This window comes from Hyaena hyaena, unplaced genomic scaffold (genome assembly GCF_003009895.1).
Source record: "Hyaena hyaena isolate Hyena2069 unplaced genomic scaffold, ASM300989v1 scaffold_29, whole genome shotgun sequence".
NCBI classification, from domain to species: domain Eukaryota; kingdom Metazoa; phylum Chordata; class Mammalia; order Carnivora; family Hyaenidae; genus Hyaena; species Hyaena hyaena.
In genome coordinates this window covers 359224-378476 of record NW_024080661.1, presented here as the reverse complement: position 1 = coordinate 378476, position 19253 = coordinate 359224, and the positions used below count along the sequence as shown (strand labels likewise).

At 45.4% G+C, this 19253-nt stretch overlaps 2 protein-coding genes across 3 annotated transcripts in view; both read left to right on the top strand.

The window, feature by feature from the left end:
• Positions 1 to 2789: 2789 nt before the first annotated feature.
• On the top strand, positions 2790 to 13443 carry CDC6 (cell division cycle 6). Of its 2 annotated transcripts, none has more exons than XM_039227672.1 (12): positions 2790 to 2918; positions 3770 to 3957; positions 5032 to 5313; positions 5438 to 5637; positions 5895 to 6067; positions 6478 to 6584; positions 7038 to 7177; positions 7849 to 7949; positions 9093 to 9157; positions 11264 to 11466; positions 11883 to 12023; positions 12754 to 13443. In XM_039227672.1, exons 2-12 carry the CDS (start codon positions 3783 to 3785, stop codon positions 12841 to 12843), a joined length of 1677 nt encoding a protein of 558 aa, XP_039083603.1. In that variant the 5' UTR covers positions 2790 to 2918; positions 3770 to 3782; the 3' UTR covers positions 12844 to 13443. The 2 variants fall into 2 exon arrangements, with proteins under 2 accessions (XP_039083603.1, XP_039083602.1); XM_039227671.1 differs by having other exon boundaries at positions 5892 to 6067.
• A 5183-nt stretch (positions 13444 to 18626) lies between these two features.
• Positions 18627 to 19253, top strand: part of RARA (retinoic acid receptor alpha) — a 43505-nt gene continuing 42878 nt past the window's right edge. Inside the window, exon 1 of the mRNA XM_039227708.1 lies at positions 18627 to 18709. The gene's annotated coding sequence lies outside the window, so the exon portion shown is untranslated. The remainder of the gene's footprint in view (positions 18710 to 19253) is intronic.

The window sequence follows — 19253 nt, the reverse complement described above, 5'->3', positions numbered from 1 at the left end:
ATTTCCTGGCCCCACCCAGCCACAGCTGCAAGGATGCTGCCTGTCTCTGACTTTGTTACCCTGCAGACAGAGGTAAGAGAAGGAAAATATCAACCTTAGGACTCTAACCGCCCCAGAGGAGAACTACGGGGACATGCTTCACATCTGACATCATGACATCACTGCAGCCCATTCTGGATCGTTTTTACACGTAATTGAATTAATTTTCCACTCCTAGGTTATGGGGTGTGACTATGTTATCCAGTCACAAAAAATGTTTGTGAAAAAGGTGGATATCTATTTGGCAGGAATGTCCTTTCCATTCTTTCAGCAAGCATGTATTGCATACTTAGTCTGTGCCGGGCACCTACAATATGAAGATGAATAGGATGTGGTCTTTGCCTCCAAGGAGCTCAGGATCTTCTAGAACACTTCAGGACAGCTGCCAGGAGGAACCTATGTAGGTTATTAAAAGGCTTTATGGCAGTTAGCCAGGGAAGAAGGATGGTGTGTGGCATTCCAGACAGGAACAGCAAGGACCGAGGCACAGAAGCAAGAAACGGTCTGGTGGCATGTGCAGCATGTTCCTGTAGTATCGGAAAGGGAGAGCTTCATGTAGGTAACCTTTTAGAGACCTTTCAATCCAGACTTTCTGTGATTCTCTGCCTGCTTCCACAGTGACCATTTAATCTTGTAGGCTTATCTTGGACCATTGTTTTTCTTCCTGGTGAGGGTTTCCATAGGCTCCAGGATGTATATACTACATACTCATTGCTTCCTGGGCTCCCTCTAGCCCACTGTAACTGAGGGAGGTTGTTTGCCACTACCCCTTTAAGCTGGCTAGACACACGTTACCATTTCAGGTTATTAAGGACAGTTTTTAGGTGCCCAGGTTTTCAAACTACGAACAGTAAAGATTGCTTCCTGGGTTCTATTGCTCTATTAAGAGATCAGAAATACCATCAGGTGGAATAGCCTCCATTCTAAGGTAACACTTTTTCCATTCATGGCAGCTAGTCTCTTACAGTTTTCAGCTTCTAGAGAGACTTTCCAAAATGTGCTCCTTCACCATCTCATCCTGTTTATTTACTTTTAAAGTTTTATTCCAGTGATCTCTACACCCCATGTGGGGCTGGAACTCACAGCCAGATATCAATAGTTGTATGCTCTTCCGACTGAGCCAACTAGGCACCCCTATCCCTTCCTATTTAGAAGTACACATTTAGAAAGTTTCTCACTTAGGGCTTGCATCTGTCTAATACTTCCCCTGTGTTTAAGTGATCAAGAGTTTGGTCTTCCTGTCATACTTCCTGAGTTCAAATGCCAGTTCTTCCACTTTACTGGTTGTGTGACCTTGGGCACATTTACTCAATCCCTCTATTTCAATTTCCTCATTTGCAAAATGAAAATAACATCAATTTAGTGCGGTACTGGTGAGAATAAGGTGATAATAGGTGAAATAACTTGAGCTCAGTGCCTGGTGTACACTTAAACACTCAGTATTTGCGCTCATCTCCTGTATGAACTAATTACAATTAACTGATGATTGTAATAGCATTGTTTTCCTATTTCTCAGCTCCATTGCTCTATTTCATTTGAAACTGAAGAATGAAAGATAAATGCTTGCCATCACCTAGAATTGGGTTTTGGCCTTCAAGGGAACCTGAGGGTTAGCTAGGTTATTAGCTTTGGAAGCTGGCCTGTAAATTACTCCTCTAATTTATATTTTTCATTAAAAGCTCAGCTTGCCTCTACTTCTATAGCGGTCTTCTCTGGCCCTGAAACCCCACTGTTTAGCCATAAAGCAAGGTTTTAAAATGAAGAGTCCATAATTCTCTCAACTCCCCACAAGGTGTGGATTAATGGAATGAATGATAAGAAGCTGCACTGGATACTTTATAACAAAAGCAAAGATAAGCCCTATTTCTTTCTTTCTTTTTTTTTAATATTTATTTATTTCTAGGAGAGAGAGAGAGACAGCGTGAGCAGGGGAGGGTCAGAGAGAGAGGGAGACACAGACTCTGAAATTGGCCCCAGGCTCTGAGCTGGTAGTCAGCACAGAGCCCGACGCGGGGCTCAAACCCAGGAACTGCGAGATCATGACCTAAGCGAAAGTCGGACGCTCAACCGACTAAGCCACCCAGGCGCCCCGAGATAAGCCCTATTTCTTACCTTTGAAACAAATCAGGGAGATACTGCGATTGAAATGTAGTGTATATATTTATGTATGTGTAGAGCTTTACAAAAAAATCCCTCGGTTTGGGTGTCAGGAAATCTGGGTCCTAGGCTCTTCACTGCTACCAAGATGCTGTGACCTCTAACCCTCTGCACGTTCGCTTTGTGCCTTGCAGGGTTGAACATGCCTGGCACCCAGAACCGCCCCTCCAAATGATAGGCATTATGTAGTAGCTCTCTGAATATGCATACCATTAGGATAATAAAAGTGGGTACGTGCGCCAGTGAGAAGAGGCAACCACATCTCTATACCTCCCCCGGGAAAGAAGAGAAGGAAGCTGAGTCGCGCTGCAGCTAAGACTACACCTCCCGCTACCCTTTGCGGCCGGCTGGTTCGGCCTTACCCAGAATCGCTCCCTCCGCAACCGCTCGTCTTTCCGCCGGAAGCCCCGGATGTAGAATCCCTCGCGGCTCGGTGGGCGTGGTCGCGCAGTGGCTCCGAGACCTGGGGTTCTCTTATTGGTTGTGGTCCTTCGGACTGGATGGGAAGCGAAGGAGGGGGCGTGGCCCAGGGCGCGCGGCGCTCTAGCGACCGCCAATCAGAAGCCTGGTCGGGCTTTGGCGGGAGACGGGAAAGCTGCGGCTTTGCAGATTTGGCGCGAGCGCGGCTGGGCTTTACTGCAGCTGGTGCGTAGTTTATTCCCGAACCTGTCTTGAGTCCCAGAAGCCGTGTGCGAGAGACGTGAGAAAGAGCCAGCACTGAGGTACTCAGCCTTGTGAGGCGGATTAGAGAGGGTTGCCTGGGGAGGCCTAGGGTCTGGGAGCCAGAGGAGTTGGGAGAGCGGCTACGGCGAGGGCCGCTGCTTCCCCTGAGGCTCGAGGTGAAGTGAGGGGAGAAGAGCTCTGGTCGCTGGGGGTCTGGGGTCGGGGTGAGGGAAGGGAGTAGCCTGGCCGTCGTGCGTGGAATAAAGGGGCTGAAGGAGGGAGATGTTTCGGAGTGGGACCGAGAGGGTGTGGCGTGGGGACTGAGTGCAGGGCGGAGGGAAGCCTGTAAATGTGGCAGGGTGCTGCGCTAAGCTGGCGATAAAGACACACCCGGTACCCGGAGTGAGGGAATTAGAAGTCCCGGTAGAAGTCAGTTTTCTTGCATCGCTCAAGTGGTTAAGAAATTGGGCTTTGGATCCAGAATGCCTGGCTTGCTATGACTTTGGGCCTCCGGGCCTCCGAGCGTTCTTCTGTAAAATTCGAGTCAGAGTGCCGACCTGTAGGGTGTAAAACTTAAATGAGTCAGTGCCTAAGGGGCCCCGGGCTGGCTCAGTCGAAGAGCATGCGACTCTCGTGATCTCGGGGGTCGTGAGTCGGGGGCCCACGCTGGGTGCAGAGATTCCTTAAAATAAAAATAAAATGTGTAGAACAGCGTCTTAACATAGTGGGTAGACAGCAAGTGTTACTATTGCTCCTATTTGGATGTGAAGTAGAACTGAATGCTAAAATATTGTTAATAATTTACTTATGAAATGTTGATCATCGTTTGGCTAAGCAACTTCAGTGTTAGCTATTTTTCCTTCATTTTTACACATCGACAGACTGCCCTGTTCTCTCTTTTTTTACCCAGCTGAGTCGCCATCATGCCTCAAACCCGATCCCAGTCACAGGCTACAATCAGTTTTCCAAAAAAGAAGCTGTCTCGGACATTGGACAAAGCTAAAACTTCTGGTGACACCAAACTAGAACTGACCAATGTCCAGGCCTCACGCCGTTCTTGTGTAAAAATTCTGCCTCTCAGCCCCAGAAAACGTCTTGGTAAGCTAATAGAAGTATAACTTTTTGATTGGTAGCTCTTTTTTTTGTTTAATTTGAGAGAGAGAGCATGTACGAGTGAGGGAGGAGGGGCAGAGGGAGAGAGAGAATCTTAAGCGGGCTCCATGCTCAGCTCCGAGCCCCATTCCGGGCTCAGCCCCACCACCCTGGGATCCTGACCTGAGCCCAAATCAAGAGTCGGATGTTCAACTGACGGAGGCACCGAGGCGCCCTGTGACTGGTAGCCCTTGACCTCTCTTTTCTCAATAATAAGATGCCTAGTCCTTTGTAGGTGCTTCCTAAGTTCAGTTAAGACCACTGTGTTCTTACCTATTTAAAAAAAAAAAAAAGACCACTCTATTCACTTTGGTTATTTTCAAAATAGTTGCTAAATTCATTTACTGAACTTCAGAGTTAAGCCACTTGTTGAGGTCACTTTCTGAACTGCCTAACAGTTCTGGTCTTCAGTTCCTTAATTTTGAACTGAGTTGTCACTGTTTTAAATGATTTGCAGTTACGTATAGTAACATAGTATTTTGAAACTTTAACCTCACTACTGGTGACATCAATAGAAGCAGGTGATCAGGTGATATTCTTGTTTTTAGAACAATAGTTGGTAATCCTTTCTTGTTTTAGATCTTTTTTTTTTTTTTTTTTTTTTATAATGAAGAGTGATGTGGCAGTCAGTATCGGAAGACATTTTTGGTTGTCACAACCGAGGGAGTGCTACTGGCATAGTGGATAAAGGCCATGGATGCTGCTGAACATCCTACAATGCACAGGACAGCTCCCCACAAGAATTATTTGGTCCAAGATTTCAATGGTGCCAAGATTGAGACACCTTGTTTTAAAAGAATCTTAGAATTTTCATCCCAGTAATTCCGTTTGCTTTCTGCTGAATAGTAGTAAGCTTCAGTGGTGCCATCTGGTGGCCAATATTTGCTTCTAGATGAGAGGCATTTTATTTTGGTGGTTTTGATTGGAAATTTGACTCTTGCTGGGAAAAGCAGAGATCTTCCAGGTCCTTTTACTATTCACTACTATGAATGACCATGTTTTTATTTTAATACATTTCAGGTGATGATAATCTGTGCAACACTCCTCATTTACCACCCTGTTCTCCACCAAAGCAAGGCAAGAAAGAGAATGGCCCCCCTCGCTCACATACACCTAAGGGGCGCAGGTTGGTGTTTGACAATCAGCTGACAATTAAGTCTCCTAGCAAAAAAGAACAAGCCAGAGTTCACCAAAACAAAATACATTCCCCGCTTCGAAAAGGTCAAGAGATTACAACAAATTCCGAGCAGAGATGTCCACTGGAGAAAGAATCTGCGTGTATGAGACTGTTCAAGCAAGAAGGTTCGTTCTTACATGGCAGCTGTTAGTACGGCCTCGTAAACCAGGCTGGTGACTCCAGATGAAACCCAGTGGATCTTCTCAGTCACCTCTGTTGTATCTAATTGTCCTTTCACGTCTGACACAGGTACTTGCTACCAGCAAGCAAAGCTGGTCCTGAATACAGCTGTCCCAGATCGGCTGCCTGCCAGGGAAAAGGAGATGAATGTCATCAGGAATTTCCTGAGGGAGCACATCTGTGGGAAAAAAGCTGGAAGTCTTTATCTTTCTGGTCCTCCTGGAACTGGAAAAACTGCCTGCTTAAGCCGAATTCTGCAAGACTTCAAGGTACACCGAGAGTCTGAAATATGAAGCTCTTGCTAAAATGACACTTGGTTATTAAGGGTTAAGAAAGAGTAGATGTGCTTAGGAGATTGAAGTCTCCCCTCACATAAGATGTTTTTAGTTTCATTGTCTAAATCTTTCTAAATGAAAGTAGAGCTTACTCTCTTATATACAGTTAACTCCTCAGAGTTACCACTTTCGGTCCCATCAAACCTTTATCTAAGGGCAAAATATCTCTCATGTTTGCATTTTTCTAGAAGGAACTGAAAGGCTTTAAAACAGTCATGCTGAATTGCATGTCCTTGAGGAGTGCCCAGGCTGTATTCCCAGCTATTGCTCAGGAGATTTGTCAGGAAGAAGTATCCAGACCAGCTGGAAAGGACATGATGAAGAAACTGGAAAACCAGATGACTGCAGAAAAGGGCCCCATGATGTACGTATTGCTCTGAGGCATGTTGCTCTGTAAAAATCTGCAAGGTCTCTTGCCCACAAACTCATAGCCTAGTCTCTTGAATTTATCGGTTTTGTACAAAAAAAAAGAACATTTCCTTTGTTTGCTGTACAAGAGGTAGTTACATATGCTTAAAGGGAAAGAAGAGAGGAAAAATATACCTTCTAGTTATAAATTGGGAAAAATGTTTTTAAACTAATTGCTGGAAAAACCTGTATGTTATTTTTGTGTGATGGTGGGGGTATCCTTGTAACAGTGACTGGAGAGAGGACAGCTTGTGACCTTCAAACTGGTGTCAGCTGTAGGAATGTGACTTGGAGTCAGCCCAGATCTCACAGATTGGAGAGTTAAGAAGGTGAACATGGATACTAATTGCTACTCTTTATATGTAGTGTGTTGGTGTTGGACGAAGTGGATCAGCTGGACAGCAAAGGGCAGGATGTGTTGTACACGCTGTTCGAATGGCCGTGGCTAAACAATTCTCGATTGGTGCTTATTGGTTAGTGTTCAGTTTTACAGTTCAGTTCAATGTTACGGGATGGTTCTAAAGAATTCTTTTTTAATCTCTTCATCTTCTCTATCACCCGTTTTATGTTAAGCCAGCTTTCTGCTTTCTTATCAAAATTAAAGTTCCTATAAAATAATAGTAGTTTTAACCTAACATCAGTTTTGTTAAGTCTGAATAGAAATGCCATAAGTCTTCATTTCAGACAGTTGATTTTTGGACTATCTGGTCCTATTTATCAGTGGACAATTCTAAACCTTACTTGAACAGAACATTCTAAGATGCCTGTGTACATCTTACGTAATAAGTATGAGGGGGAGGGTGGCAAGTGAGAAGCCACAGTTAGAATTCTGGATTAACTGGAAACCTTGTTGAGCTTTCAAAGGGTTTAGTTTCCCTTTTGGGTGATTTGACTGTGATGATTGGTAGCATTTATCTCCTTCTCAGGTATTGCTAATACTCTGGATCTCACGGACAGAATTCTGCCGAGGCTTCAAGCTAGAGAAAAATGTAAGCCACGGCTGTTGAACTTTCCACCTTATACCAAAAATCAGATAGCCGCTATCTTGCAGGATCGGCTTGATCTGGTAAGTGCCACCTACTGTACTACATTCTGTATCCCTTGGATCAGCTCTGGTGGGGAAGCCTGATAATCATTCTAAAATATTTTTGCTTAGATTGCTTTCCTCAGCAGGGAGTTCTGGTGGGCCATAGTGAGAACATTATATGAATTTCCACCCCCCCAGCCTCCATTTATTGTATGCCTCAGTGTTGGAATAAAAATAAGAGAAGAATCACTCAATACTGTTTTTTTCTCTTTTTTTCAAGTTTATTTATTTTTGGTAATCTCTACATCCAATGGGGAGCTCAGACTCATGACCCCAAGATCAAGAGTCTCATGCCCTTCTCACTGAGCCAGCCAAGTGCCCCCTCAATCCTTTTTAAATGGCCTTTAAAAATAGGGCCTATGAAAAAAACTTTCTCTTTTGAAAACGACCAAGTAGAGTTTAGTATATTTTAATTTTGCTAATTTCTGATTGCCTTTTTTCCCAATTCATGAGCTTCAACCACATGCTTACAGAATGCTTAAATGTGTGAGATTTCTGTGTACTTATGAGCAAAAAAAGGCATCTCTTAGAGCCTAAAGGGTGGCCAGTCAAGTTTAGACTTAACATGAAAATATTTATGTCAGGGACCTAAATTACAGAGAGGGGGACTCTTATACTTCATGTTGTTGTCCCCTGTGTCTTGTCCAAAGGTATCTAGAGATCAGGTTCTGGACAGCGCTGCAATTCAGTTCTGTGCCCGAAAAGTCTCTGCTGTTTCCGGAGATGTTCGAAAAGCACTAGATGTTTGCAGGTGAGTTATGGCACTGTCAGTTGCTTTTATTAAAAAAAGAAATGCTGTTAATTGTCTCATGTAACTCAAGTGAATGTGGCTTAAGAGGCTGCATTCTGCCACTTTTTACACTCAGAAAGGAGGACTTGTTTCTCAGTGGGGAGCTCTGCATTTCCACCGTGTTAATGTCTGAAACATTATCAGTCCATTACCTACAGAGGGAGAAACAAATGAGATGTTGCTGGCACTCCCTGTGGTGATTATAGATTGGTTAATTACATTTGTATTAAAAAAGACTCCAGTTTACTTTTCCATTAGCTGGTCTCAAGCAGGTTTATTTATGGACCTGAACCATCTTTGCCTTTAGACTTTTTTCCCTTCCTTTGCTTTTGTGAGCACCCCTTCCTCCTGTTGGTGGTCCCCCACGGTTGTACTCCAGACCTCTCTCTCCCTTCCCATCCTCTGCCCCTCCTGCTGGGGAAAGCCTCTGTGCTGACTGATGAAATTTCTTCCTTCCCAGTAGGGACACTGGGTCCATTAAAATGATACTTGCTGTGCTGGCCCGCTGGTCCAACCTCCCCCTACTGCCATGCAAAAGATCCAGGTCTGGCTTACGGCTTCCTGTGGGCAAAGTGCTTTGGAGACAGCAGTGGGAGAGTAAGCTCTGCCTATTGCTAAAAGGCATGTTCCTGGATTTGAAAGTTTCCCCTAGTCAGCAAACTACTTGGATAAAGACTGCAACTATGAGCAATTGTCATGTAGGCTGGTGTGGTTTAGCCTACACACATCGTGTATATGTAGCCGAGGACTCCCCTTTTAGGTCCAGTGCGTATGGGTGGTACTGGCTCTCTGTAGTCAGTCACCCACCCACATAACTTCTTTTCTATCCGGGACATTTTTCCTCGTTCAAAATGTTACTGGCCTCATGTATGATGACCTACTTGGCATCTATAAGAGGAAACCATATATTGTTGAAGTTTCTTAGATTCCCTGGTCCATGAATTATTTCAAGGCAATTATTTCAAGTCCCCTTTAGCTGAGACAACCCGGTTTTGTTTGGGGGCTTTGAAACTATAAAACATGTGTCTGTTTTTGAGCTTGGTGGTTTGGTGTGGTGTTTGGTTTGGCTCAGCCTAAATTAATTTTAGAAATATTTTTTTATAGGAGAGCTATTGAAATTGTAGAGTCGGATGTCAAAAGCCAGACTATCCTCAAACCGCTGTCTGAATGTAAGTAGTTTATCTCCTTCCCGTCTTCCTTTATAATTGGAAGCTTAACTTTTCTGAGGAAAGGGGTAGAAGGATAAAATGAATATAGTTAAATCCACACTTACCCTGTTCTGTATTCTCTGGTTTTGGTCAATTTCATCTGAGTCTGGCCTGTCAGTACTAGAGTCCAGGCATTGCTGGAAATGAGCTCCCTGGGGCGTTACATAAATGGCTGGGTCATAGTAAGTTTTCTTTCTAAGCTCTAGAAATGAAAATTGTAGACAATAAGGCTTGATCAGCTTCTCTCTGGGTTCTTGTGTTGAGTGCACTTTAGGTCTTGATGTAGGTGAAAAGAAAGCCCAGTAAATAAGAGTCAGACAGTGAGAGGATCTAGTTCAACGTGGACTATCTCAACCTTTAGACAAGTGTAGGAGGGTGAAGATACAAACATGATATTGCTACAGTGGGCTGTTTGAAAAAATGACAAAATTAATTTTCCTTTCCGTTAGCCTTGTTCTCTTAGTCATGGCAGATGTAAAATGGCCCTGAACTATGTATCTTGTCAGTATTTAATATCCAGTGTTAATCTTTAGAAACGGGACAGTTTGATCTGATGGTTTCCTCTTTCACTCCTGCACTGGTTGAGTTATCAAAATTGCTTCTAGTACTATATAGTTCCCCAGGAAACTAACTTAATTCTTTTCTTCTCTTTTCTTTTTCTTTCTTTTTTTTCTTCCTTTCTTTCTCTTCCTTCCTCTCTTCTCTTTTCTTTTTTTTTTCCTCTTTATTTTCTTTTATTTCTCCCCCTCTCCCCTTCTCTCCCTTCCTCCCTTCCTTTTCATCAATTTGTTGAAAGAAAATTAAAGTATTTCAGAAGTAGCCAAACTCAGAGCATAGGTTAATGGTTTCTCTTTAACTATTCAGATTATTCCTTTTTTCTCCAACCAATAACATTTAGGTTTGTCAGTGCCCCTGTGGGCACCACTGGCACACATGTAGCTAAAGGAGGTTGTAAGCTTCTGGCATAAATTATTAGACTAACCTCATTCCTGTCTTTTGCTCTGGTATGTATGATTAGCTTTTAATGGCTCCAAAAAGCTATACGGAGGCTGACTTCAACTAAGTATAAGAAGGCACTTTCTAATAAAAGCACTAACTGGGCTTCTTTGACACATATGTGGGTTCCCTAGCTTTGAAGATACTCTAACAAAAGCTGGATAGATGATTACTGGTTGGGATTGCTTGGGGTAGGAAGCAAGAAGAGACCTCTCAATTCCTTTCAATTTAAAGATCCTGCTACTTGATCAGTGATCTCCAGTTTCTCCACTACTGCTAGTTCTCAGCAGCATCCCATTTGTGGTAACAAAATAGAAGCAAATTGCTTCGGGGCGACTGCACGTGATCTGAGGAAGTAACTTAGGCAAAGGTTGTTACAGAGCAAATCCCTCCTCTGCCTTGCAATTCATGCAACTCCAAACAATGAGGCCATAGTCCTAGACATCTTGTTGGCAGTTTCCCAACCTCCGCCTCTGAGATGGTGCTATCTGCTAAGATATCCAATTACATTTTCTCAAGTGTTGCTCTACTGTAGATCAGCTTAGGCAAGTGAACCATACTTCAAAGGTCACTTAGGGAGGCTATCTAGAAGACTTATGTAGGATTCCCTTTACTGTCCACATTTAGCCACTCATTTGATTCAAGGTATTAGGTAATTCTTACAATTTTTTTTCCTGTCTTAATAACCAGGCACAACCATCCTTGCTTCAAGGTTGTTGTTTTTTTTCATCTTCAAGATACTAAGAACTTCCCAAGGCAGAATACAGTAGTTCTCTGTCTAGTCCTTCTTTCCTGAGGTGGATTTTGTCCCCCTGACATTAAATTGCATTCCACAGGACAAAACAGCTTATGGTTCTGCCCAGAAAAAGGAAAACTCCATTTTCCAAGTCATAATCTTTCTGAGGATGGCATTATCTCTCATCCTTTGGCTTCTAGTTACAGAGTTGGAACCTCCACTTTGGCCATCACATGACTGCTCTTGAATTTCCTTCAGCTAAACCTTAGTATCATCTGTCTCAATACACACAATATTTTAAAATTTTAATTAAGCTTGATTTATTTACTTTTTAGGTAAATCACCCTCTGAGTCACTGGTTCCCAAGCGGGTTGGTCTTATTCACATATCCCAAGTCATCTCAGAAGTTGATGGTAACAGAATGACTTTGAGCCAAGAAGGGGCACAGGATTCCTTCCCTCTTCAGCAGAAGATCTTGGTCTGCTCTTTGCTGCTCTTGACCAGGCAGCTGAAAATCAAAGAGGTCACTTTGGGGAAGGTGAGTTGAGAATCTGCTCTGCAGAGCAGATATTGTCCAAAAGGCCTATTATGCTCCAGCTGATACAAATTAAAAATGGATTTTTAACAGTAAAAATAAATAGTGGTACCATATAAAAGGCAACTGGCTTTATTTCCCTTGGGTTGTGGTTGAGAATTTCCCATTAATCTCCTCCTCTTCATTTCTTCGTCTCCCTAAGAAATATAGAGCTCCTCTCCTGCATTATAGTATATATAGGTTTTGGCAATGTCTACAGTATGCTTGGTCAGTGATTTTATTGAAAAGAGGGAAAATTGGGGATTAGGGTATTCAGATTACTTCTACAATTGCGAACTCACTTTTTTTTTTTTTAAAGGTTATAAAGTTACAAAAGATAGAACTTTTAAACAACTTTTATTCTTCCTTGTTCCCCCCAGTTGTATGAAGCCTATAGTAACGTCTGTCGCAAACAGCAGGTGGCAGCTGTGGACCAGTCAGAGTGTTTGTCACTTTCAGGGCTCTTGGAGGCCAGGGGCATTTTAGGATTAAAAAAAAACAAGGAAACCCGCTTCACAAAGGTACAACTAACTGCTTCTTGGTGATAATGCTTTTAATTGTCCTGTTTTGGAGAACTTATCTTTTGCTAAAGTAAAGATTTAAATATGACCACAGTTAGGTAAGCAATTTGTTTTTTGTTTAGTAGAGTTTAAGATTTGTGAGGATGGGGGAGGGGTGCACTAGGTCGTGATCTATGTCTATGGTCTATGAGTTCAAACCCTGTATCTGAGCTGTGACGTCTCAGAGCCTGGAGCCTGCTTTGGATTCTGTCATTCCCTCTCTGCCCCTCACATGCTTGTACTCTGTTTCTCTCTCAAAAATAAGTAAACATTAAAAAAAAAATCTGTGAGGATGGGACAGGTGGTATGAATGACATATTTTCTGCAGGCCATTGAAAAAGCAGTGTTTAGGGGTGCCTGGGTGGTTCAGTCGGTTAAGCATCCAACTTTGGCTTAGGTCATGATCTCACAGTTCATGGGTTTGAGCCCTGCATCAGACTCTGTGCTGACAGCTAGCTTATAGCCTGGAGCCTGCTTCGAATTCTATGTCTCCCTTTCTCTCTGGCCCTCCTCTGCTCATGCTGTCTCTCTCTCTCTCTCAGAAATAAATAAAACATAAAAAAGGAAAGAAAAAGCAGTGTTTAAGCTGCTTTCCTCTTGTGACAAAAATTCAACATGGTAGATATGTATGTGATAAAAACTTGCCTTTGTGAGTTCTCCATCATGAAAAGTCCTTTTCTCTTCTTTCCAGGTGTCTTTGAAGATTGAAGAGAAGGAAGTAGAGTATGCTCTAAAAGACATAGCTTTAATCGGAAATATCTTAGCTACTGGATTGCCTTAAATTCTTTTCTTTTATACTAATAACGCTACCCAGCTGAAAGTATCCAGCTGGCATTCAGAGAGCCATGGAGTCTTCATTTTAGGACTTTATCCATTCAGGTCTGAAAACAATATGACCTTTTTTTAATGTGAAACTGATAAATTTTTAATCTATGGATTCATGAATATTCGTGCAGAATAATAATTTGGGGTCTTATTTTATGCATTAAAAATTACCAAGTAGACCCCTTGTAATTATATTCACTACCTCCACCCCTTGTGTGTTTCTAACCAATATGCTTGTATTGCAGTACACAAAATTTTATGTTGTGGAATGTGCCTGTATATTTATCTCTTAGTTTCTTCAGACATTGGTGTATTTTTAAAGAACTTTGGGGCTAGAGTAAGAAGAGAGAAAAAGGATGTTGCAGGAAAATAAGCAAGTCCACATGGAGATCTGGAAGACGCTTTGATCAAAGAATTTTTCTTTTTGGAGGATACTGTGTTCACGTTGCAAGTGCTTCCAGACTGTGACATTTTAAAGACTCATTGAGCTTCTTGGGCACTCCCAAGGCTGTGGGGGTGCTAAAGGGACAGTAAAACTGTACAGATTGTGAATATATTTATTGTCAAGTTGCATCCTTTGTCTTTTTAAGCATTCACGTTTCAAGAGAGCTCAGACTTCAGAAGACCATGTGAAAATTTCTCCCCAGACTGTCTCACAGTCTTAGCTACCCTCATGAAGCCACTTGTTTCCAGATGCTTTCGTTTGGGGTTGGATTTTCTTCTGAACCTCAGATTTTTCCAGTCTTATTAGATAAATTAATCCATATGGCCACTCAAGTCTCCCCTTTGCTGCATTTGGTTTCCCGTGGCATTCAATGGTAATTTGTGACAGGGACACCAGAGGGCACCATTATAACACTGACTGCCTTAAAACTGCAGGCTTGGGGCTGGGTTAGTTTTGAGAGAAGGGGTAGAAAACTTCAGTTGATCCCTTTGGGAGATTGCTATACTTTTATAACTTGGGCAGATGCTTGGAATGCAAAGCATGTGCGATGTGAATGGTCTGAGAGCCAGTGACCAAGTCGGTCCTTCTCCCTGAGCTCTTTTGCCTCTCGGACAGGATTGCGTTTGGGAACTTGATATTGTACAAATGATCTGTTGGCCACTGTTTCATTCATGCTGCCCACTGTATCCTTGCAATGTGATCTGGGCCACAGCAGATGGTATAGGTTAGAAGAACACGCAGAGAGAGCCCTCTGAAATGAGCACTTCCCACCGGTGGGTGTGGCAGAGCATAGTCTGTCCATGAGAGTCTGAATGTCGTTCTCGCCTTCTCGCCTTTACCAGGGCACTCCCTCCCTCTGAGGGTCATGTGTGAGTGGAAAACACAGTTCTGTACCTAGAAGCCTGAGAGTGTCTGGGGCTACAAGGGTTAACGAGCATAATTGTGAAGATTGTCCGAAGGCTGATGGAAAGCAGAGACTGAATGGGATTGAGAACAGATGCGAGGCTTGATTTAAATTACATTTTATTGGATGCTGCAGCCTTAAGAGACGTGACTGCTTTACAGTTTGTTTCCACACTGTGGGCAGCTGCTGTCTGTTCTGTGTCCACAGTAGGATCCTGCCCAAAAAGGAGCGGCCTCCCCACCTCGTTGTGTTTGAGGCTTGGCGCCTTTCTCTTAACTGTACGGCTTGAGTCAGGAACATGGCTTGACTCGCAGTGGGGCTGCTATGTATCCTCTGTGGCTCTGAGCCAAGATCGCATTTGCAGATTCTTAAGGGCCAGATTTCTTTCCCCTCTACCTCTTTTCTCTCCCTTTCCCCTGGTATTTGGAAATAGGGTTTTCTGTGTACTGGTTTGTTAGTTTCCTTTCCTTCAGTTCTCCCCCCACTGTCAATTTCTAGGTCATTGCTGCTCTTAAGACTTCAGCAATTGGAACAGGGTTGGTTCTGTCAATGATGCGTGAAGCAGACTTAGAGTCCCTGCTTGGCTTCCACTGCCCTTGTGGGAGCAAAAGCTGATGTATGTTTATCAGTGAAGTTTTAAGTGTAATTCAGACAGCCAGGGAGCAGACTGAGAGGAGGAAGAAAGTCCTTTTCTTCCTGACGTTTCTCAGTGAAGCTGAGAGCTCTGGGAAGGTAGTGGGATTTTTAGAGGGATGGGCTGGACTTGCGGTTACTAGTTTTTGCCAGGATCGTAGCCTGTTTCATATAGAGTAGTGGCAAAGATGCTGACCTACATTCTTCCTCTTGAAGGTGGTGGGGTGTGTGTCTAAATCCTGATTTATTTTTCTTCACAGAAGCAGATTAAGCTTCCATAGAGTGTTGATGGGTATTGCCATGGAAAGAACATAGACACCATAAAATTGGTGTGTTTCAACCCCAGAGCTGCCGCTGACATTTCTGGCTCAGTGAAGACTTGCCTGTGGCTAGATAGCTAACTGGCAAGAGTGTGTGAGGTCCAAGCTACCCATCCCCCATCCATTGCTCCCTGCCTTTATATATTTATTTTTTAAGTGTTTTATTTATTTTGAGAGAGAGAGAGGGAGATCACAGAATCCGAAGCAGGCTCCAGGCTCTGAGCTGTCAGCACAGAGCCCGACATGGGGCTTGAACTCACAAGACTTGAGATCATGACCTGAGCTGAGCTGAAGCCGGACACCTAACCCACTGAGCCACTCAGGCGCCCCTGCTCCCTGTCTTAAGTGCCCTTTTAAGGTCGACCAATAAGAACTGGGTGGTAGCATTGAGTTACTTCTCCAGGATCTTCAAAAGTATCTGTGTAGAGGTGTTGCCTTGACTACCAAGGGAGACTAAAAGAGAGAGCCAAGTTTGAGATGTTACTTACATTTGTGTCTGTCCCCAGCACCTAGTACAGCATCTGGTACTTGGTAGGTATGCAGTCAACAATGGCTGAATGATAAATAAACCAAGGAAGATGCTGCCTTTCCCTCCATCTTGAGGCCAGTTATCAGGAGGTAAACACTGCTGGTGTTTCTGCACGGAGGTGGAGCAGGCCCCTGTAAAAGATGTGTCTTGACACATTGTGGAGCGTTTATTGGTCTCACAGATGCGTACCAATCACTCCCTCTGATGTAGTGGCATTTTGCTTGAGGCAACTTCCACGCTGCTCCCAGGAAACCTCGGATTTGGTCTGAGAGAGTCCTACCTAAGGGCTGGGAAGATGGGCACCTGTCTGGATGTTACCTTGAATCCCTAGGGATTGGCCGGAAGCTGCGCCTCTATTTGGGAAGGGATCAGAGAGGAACACACCCTTTGTGTTCCACTTTTTAACTTTTGAGGAAAGTGGTGATCTCAGGTGTCTCCTGAAAATGTGAGGTCCCCTCTAAGACATCGCTTTCAAGCTGCAAACAGCACTGGTCTCCCTCTTCTCAGAAGTCCATTCCGTAGCGGGAGAAGGTGTGCCCTCTGGCCTCCCTTGATTTTCAACCCCAGCCCCAAGGCACTAGCAGTAAAGCTAATTGGGTGCAAGAGGCCTGGGTAGAGGCTGTCTGAAGACTGGGGAAAGGAGAGAGCCAGCTCCTTATTTAAAAAGCTCTAATTGAGTTCTGAATCAGCCTCCCTCTCTTTGATCCCTCCTCTGTTTCCCACACTGCCTGAAAGAGCTAGATCAGCACTTTATAACAAGGGTGCGCCTGCTCCCCACACCACCCCCCCCTCCCGACGCTCTCTCCGCTGCCGCCATCCACCGCTTGTCTCCTTCAGTTAAGATAATGAAGATGCTGAGAGATAAAATGTGTATTTAATAAGGGTGGGGGTAGGGAGGCGGAAAGGGGCAGCCAGGGCCTTCCCTAGTTTGGGGCCTAGCCAAGACTCAAGCTGAAAGCAAAGCTGGAGTAAGACTTGGCCCCAGGGTGTGGGGGTTTCTGGGCCTCAATCCAGCTGACTTCACTGCCTGCTGTTTGCCCTAAATTCCCCCACCTCCACCCTCTCACCCCCACACTCCTTTCTTTCCTCTCTCCTTGCTCCCCATGGGGAAAGGGAATCTTGCTTCAACTTTATTTTCAGCCGGTAACTTGGCCTTTGGTGTGGTGCCCCCAGCCTCCCAAGTCAGCTGCAAGGTCGGGCTAGGGCAGCCCCCTCTAGCTTAGGCCTGTAGAAGCCTTGGGTTCGCGGTGGGGGGTGAAAAAAAAAGCTGCAGTTAATGAAGACCAGCTGCTAGTCTGGGTTCTGCCTGCAGTTAGCTGGAGGCCAGCCTTTGGTGGTGGTTGGAGGTACTGGGGTGCGTGACCTCCGTCCCTGGACACAAGGATATCCTGTAGCAGCTGAGGCTTGTGCTCCTCTCTGAGCTCGGTTTTATCCTTAGTTTGTAAGAGAAGAGTCTGTTTCCCTGTTGCCCTACTCCTCCCCTCTCCAAATAACACTCGCCCCTTATTGGGCTTTATAACTGTAGTGGCGGCCCAGCTGAGATCTGAGGATCTCCAAGTTCTTTTGTAAACACTCATTAACTGCCTGGGAAGAACCAAGAGCCCTGGTTAACAGCTGGGAGAGAACTGAGGCACGTTAGGGAGAAAGGCTTGACCTGAGCTCACCCCATGGACTCCACCCTGGGGCCTCCATCCTTCCTGTCTAGCTCCTTTCCTCAGTAATTCCTATGAGGGGGAGAAAGAGGTAGATGCAACACTGCTGCCCTCTCCCCTTCTAGGAAGAGGCCACGCTTTCTCCCTGCCCTCCAATCTGTCCCTGACTATCTCCCGCCCCACTGTGGCCCTTCACCCCATGACACTTTCCCTGCTCTGCTGCTGGAGATACGTGCAACTCGCCTTGCAAAATAGTCTCACTCCAGCCCTCTGCAGCCCTCCAATCCATTTTTTCCCAGCCCACCAAACTCAAACCCCAGTGCCTCCTTTTGAGCTACTTGGGAAGATCACCTATCCTAAACTGGGTCTGTAACCTTGAAGCTGATTTAAGAGGCCCCTCTATCCCCTATATTTATCCCAAATGGTAGTTGGGAAAATATTCTTTCCTTACCGTATTCATTCTGATAAAGTTTCAGGGTCTATTAAGGGCTGGGTAGCAGCACAGTTGACCCCTAGGTTCTGCATCTCGTCTCATCCTTCCGCTGACAATTGCCATTTCTGGTGGTGGATGTACTCCAAAGTCCCCCAGCTCCACCCGCTCACACTCTCACCTGTATGTGCATGTCTGCCCACTTCAGCATACTCCCAGGCACACACCCCCCAGCCAGGATATGAAACTCTACCAGTTTCCAACTGCCATCCATGTCTCATTGCCCTTTTACTTGTGGGGAAATTGCGCCCCCCCCCCCCCCGTGGCCTCCTAGGTACTTAGGAATAGTGGGGAGGGAGGCGAAATTGTGCTATGTCTCTGATGGGTGGGATAGGAGGGAGCACCTGTCCAAACTGAAGGCCTCCATTCCCAAGTTCTCAATGGCTAAGCAGCTTAACGGGAGTGGTAAGGAAGGAAATCTTAACCCCCATCTTCAGCACCAAAGCCCAAATCATCTGCTAGGGGCAGGCAGGAGGAAACGTCCTTTTCCTCCTGTCAAATATTATCCTATCTTCAACTAAAGTCATCCGTGTGCTGTGTATTTGAGCCTCTGGGCTGTTCCGGTCCCCAGCCCATGACTGAGACACCCTGCTTTCTCTGCTTTCTCCCCGTAAGTTCCTTCTCCCCCCCCGCATCAGTCAGCTCTGCACCCGCTGACCCAGTCAGGGCTGGTGGAAGAGGGCGGGGAGAGCCTACGGTTTGGCGAGTGGCCTTTAGGACCCAACGGAAACCCGTGCCTCTTGCAGCAGCCTAACCCAGAAGCAGGGGGGAATCCTGAATCGAGCTGAGAGGGCTTCCCCGGTTCTCCTGGGAACCCCATCGCCCCCCTGCCGGCACACACCTGAGCAGGTAGGACCGCGCACACCCCTTCCCAATTCCCCCTCGGCCGCCTTCCGCCGGGCTTCTCCGCTGCTGATCTGGTCGTTTCCCTCTCGCCAGTTCAGGCTTTCCCCATCCCTCCTCCCCCATTAATCGCTGTGGTCCTGGGAGGTGGGAGCCTGGGAACAGTGGGGTGTCTGAGAGCTCGGAGCCCCCGCAACCTGCAGCGCCCTTCCCGCACTCCCTCCCAGGCATTCCCCTATCTCAGGCTAAGAATGGAAAGTGGGGGAGAAGGTCTGCCGAGGGCCCACGCCCTTGCACCCTCCTTTGCAGTACTGCCTAATGCCCCTTCCCCCACCTCACCTCGACCGGAGAATTTGCAGTGCTGGGGTGATAGTAGAGGAAGCAGTAGAGGGACCTGAGCCTCCCATGGGGATTTGTCTCTCGCTTCCTCCTGGCCTCCCCACCCCAAGAGGTCGGGACTTCGGTTGCCCCCAACTCCCGACTCTCCTTGTAGCGTAACTGATGCCCCTTTCCAGGCGCATCTCATACTTAGGCAGCTAAAGGCTTTGCT

What these genes read in the sequence shown, in the direction of transcription:
- CDC6 (XM_039227671.1), top strand. Translation starts at nt 3,783, where the DNA reads ATGCCTCAAACCCGATCCCAGTCACAGGCTACAATCAGTTTTCCAAAA. An exon ending in GAATTCTGCAAGACTTCAAG is followed by an intron (nt 5,638 to 5,891) that starts GTACACCGAGAG and finishes GCATTTTTCTAG; the next exon opens with AAGGAACTGAAAGGCTTTAA. An exon ending in AGGAAACCCGCTTCACAAAG is followed by an intron (nt 12,024 to 12,753) that starts GTACAACTAACT and finishes TCTTCTTTCCAG; the next exon opens with GTGTCTTTGAAGATTGAAGA.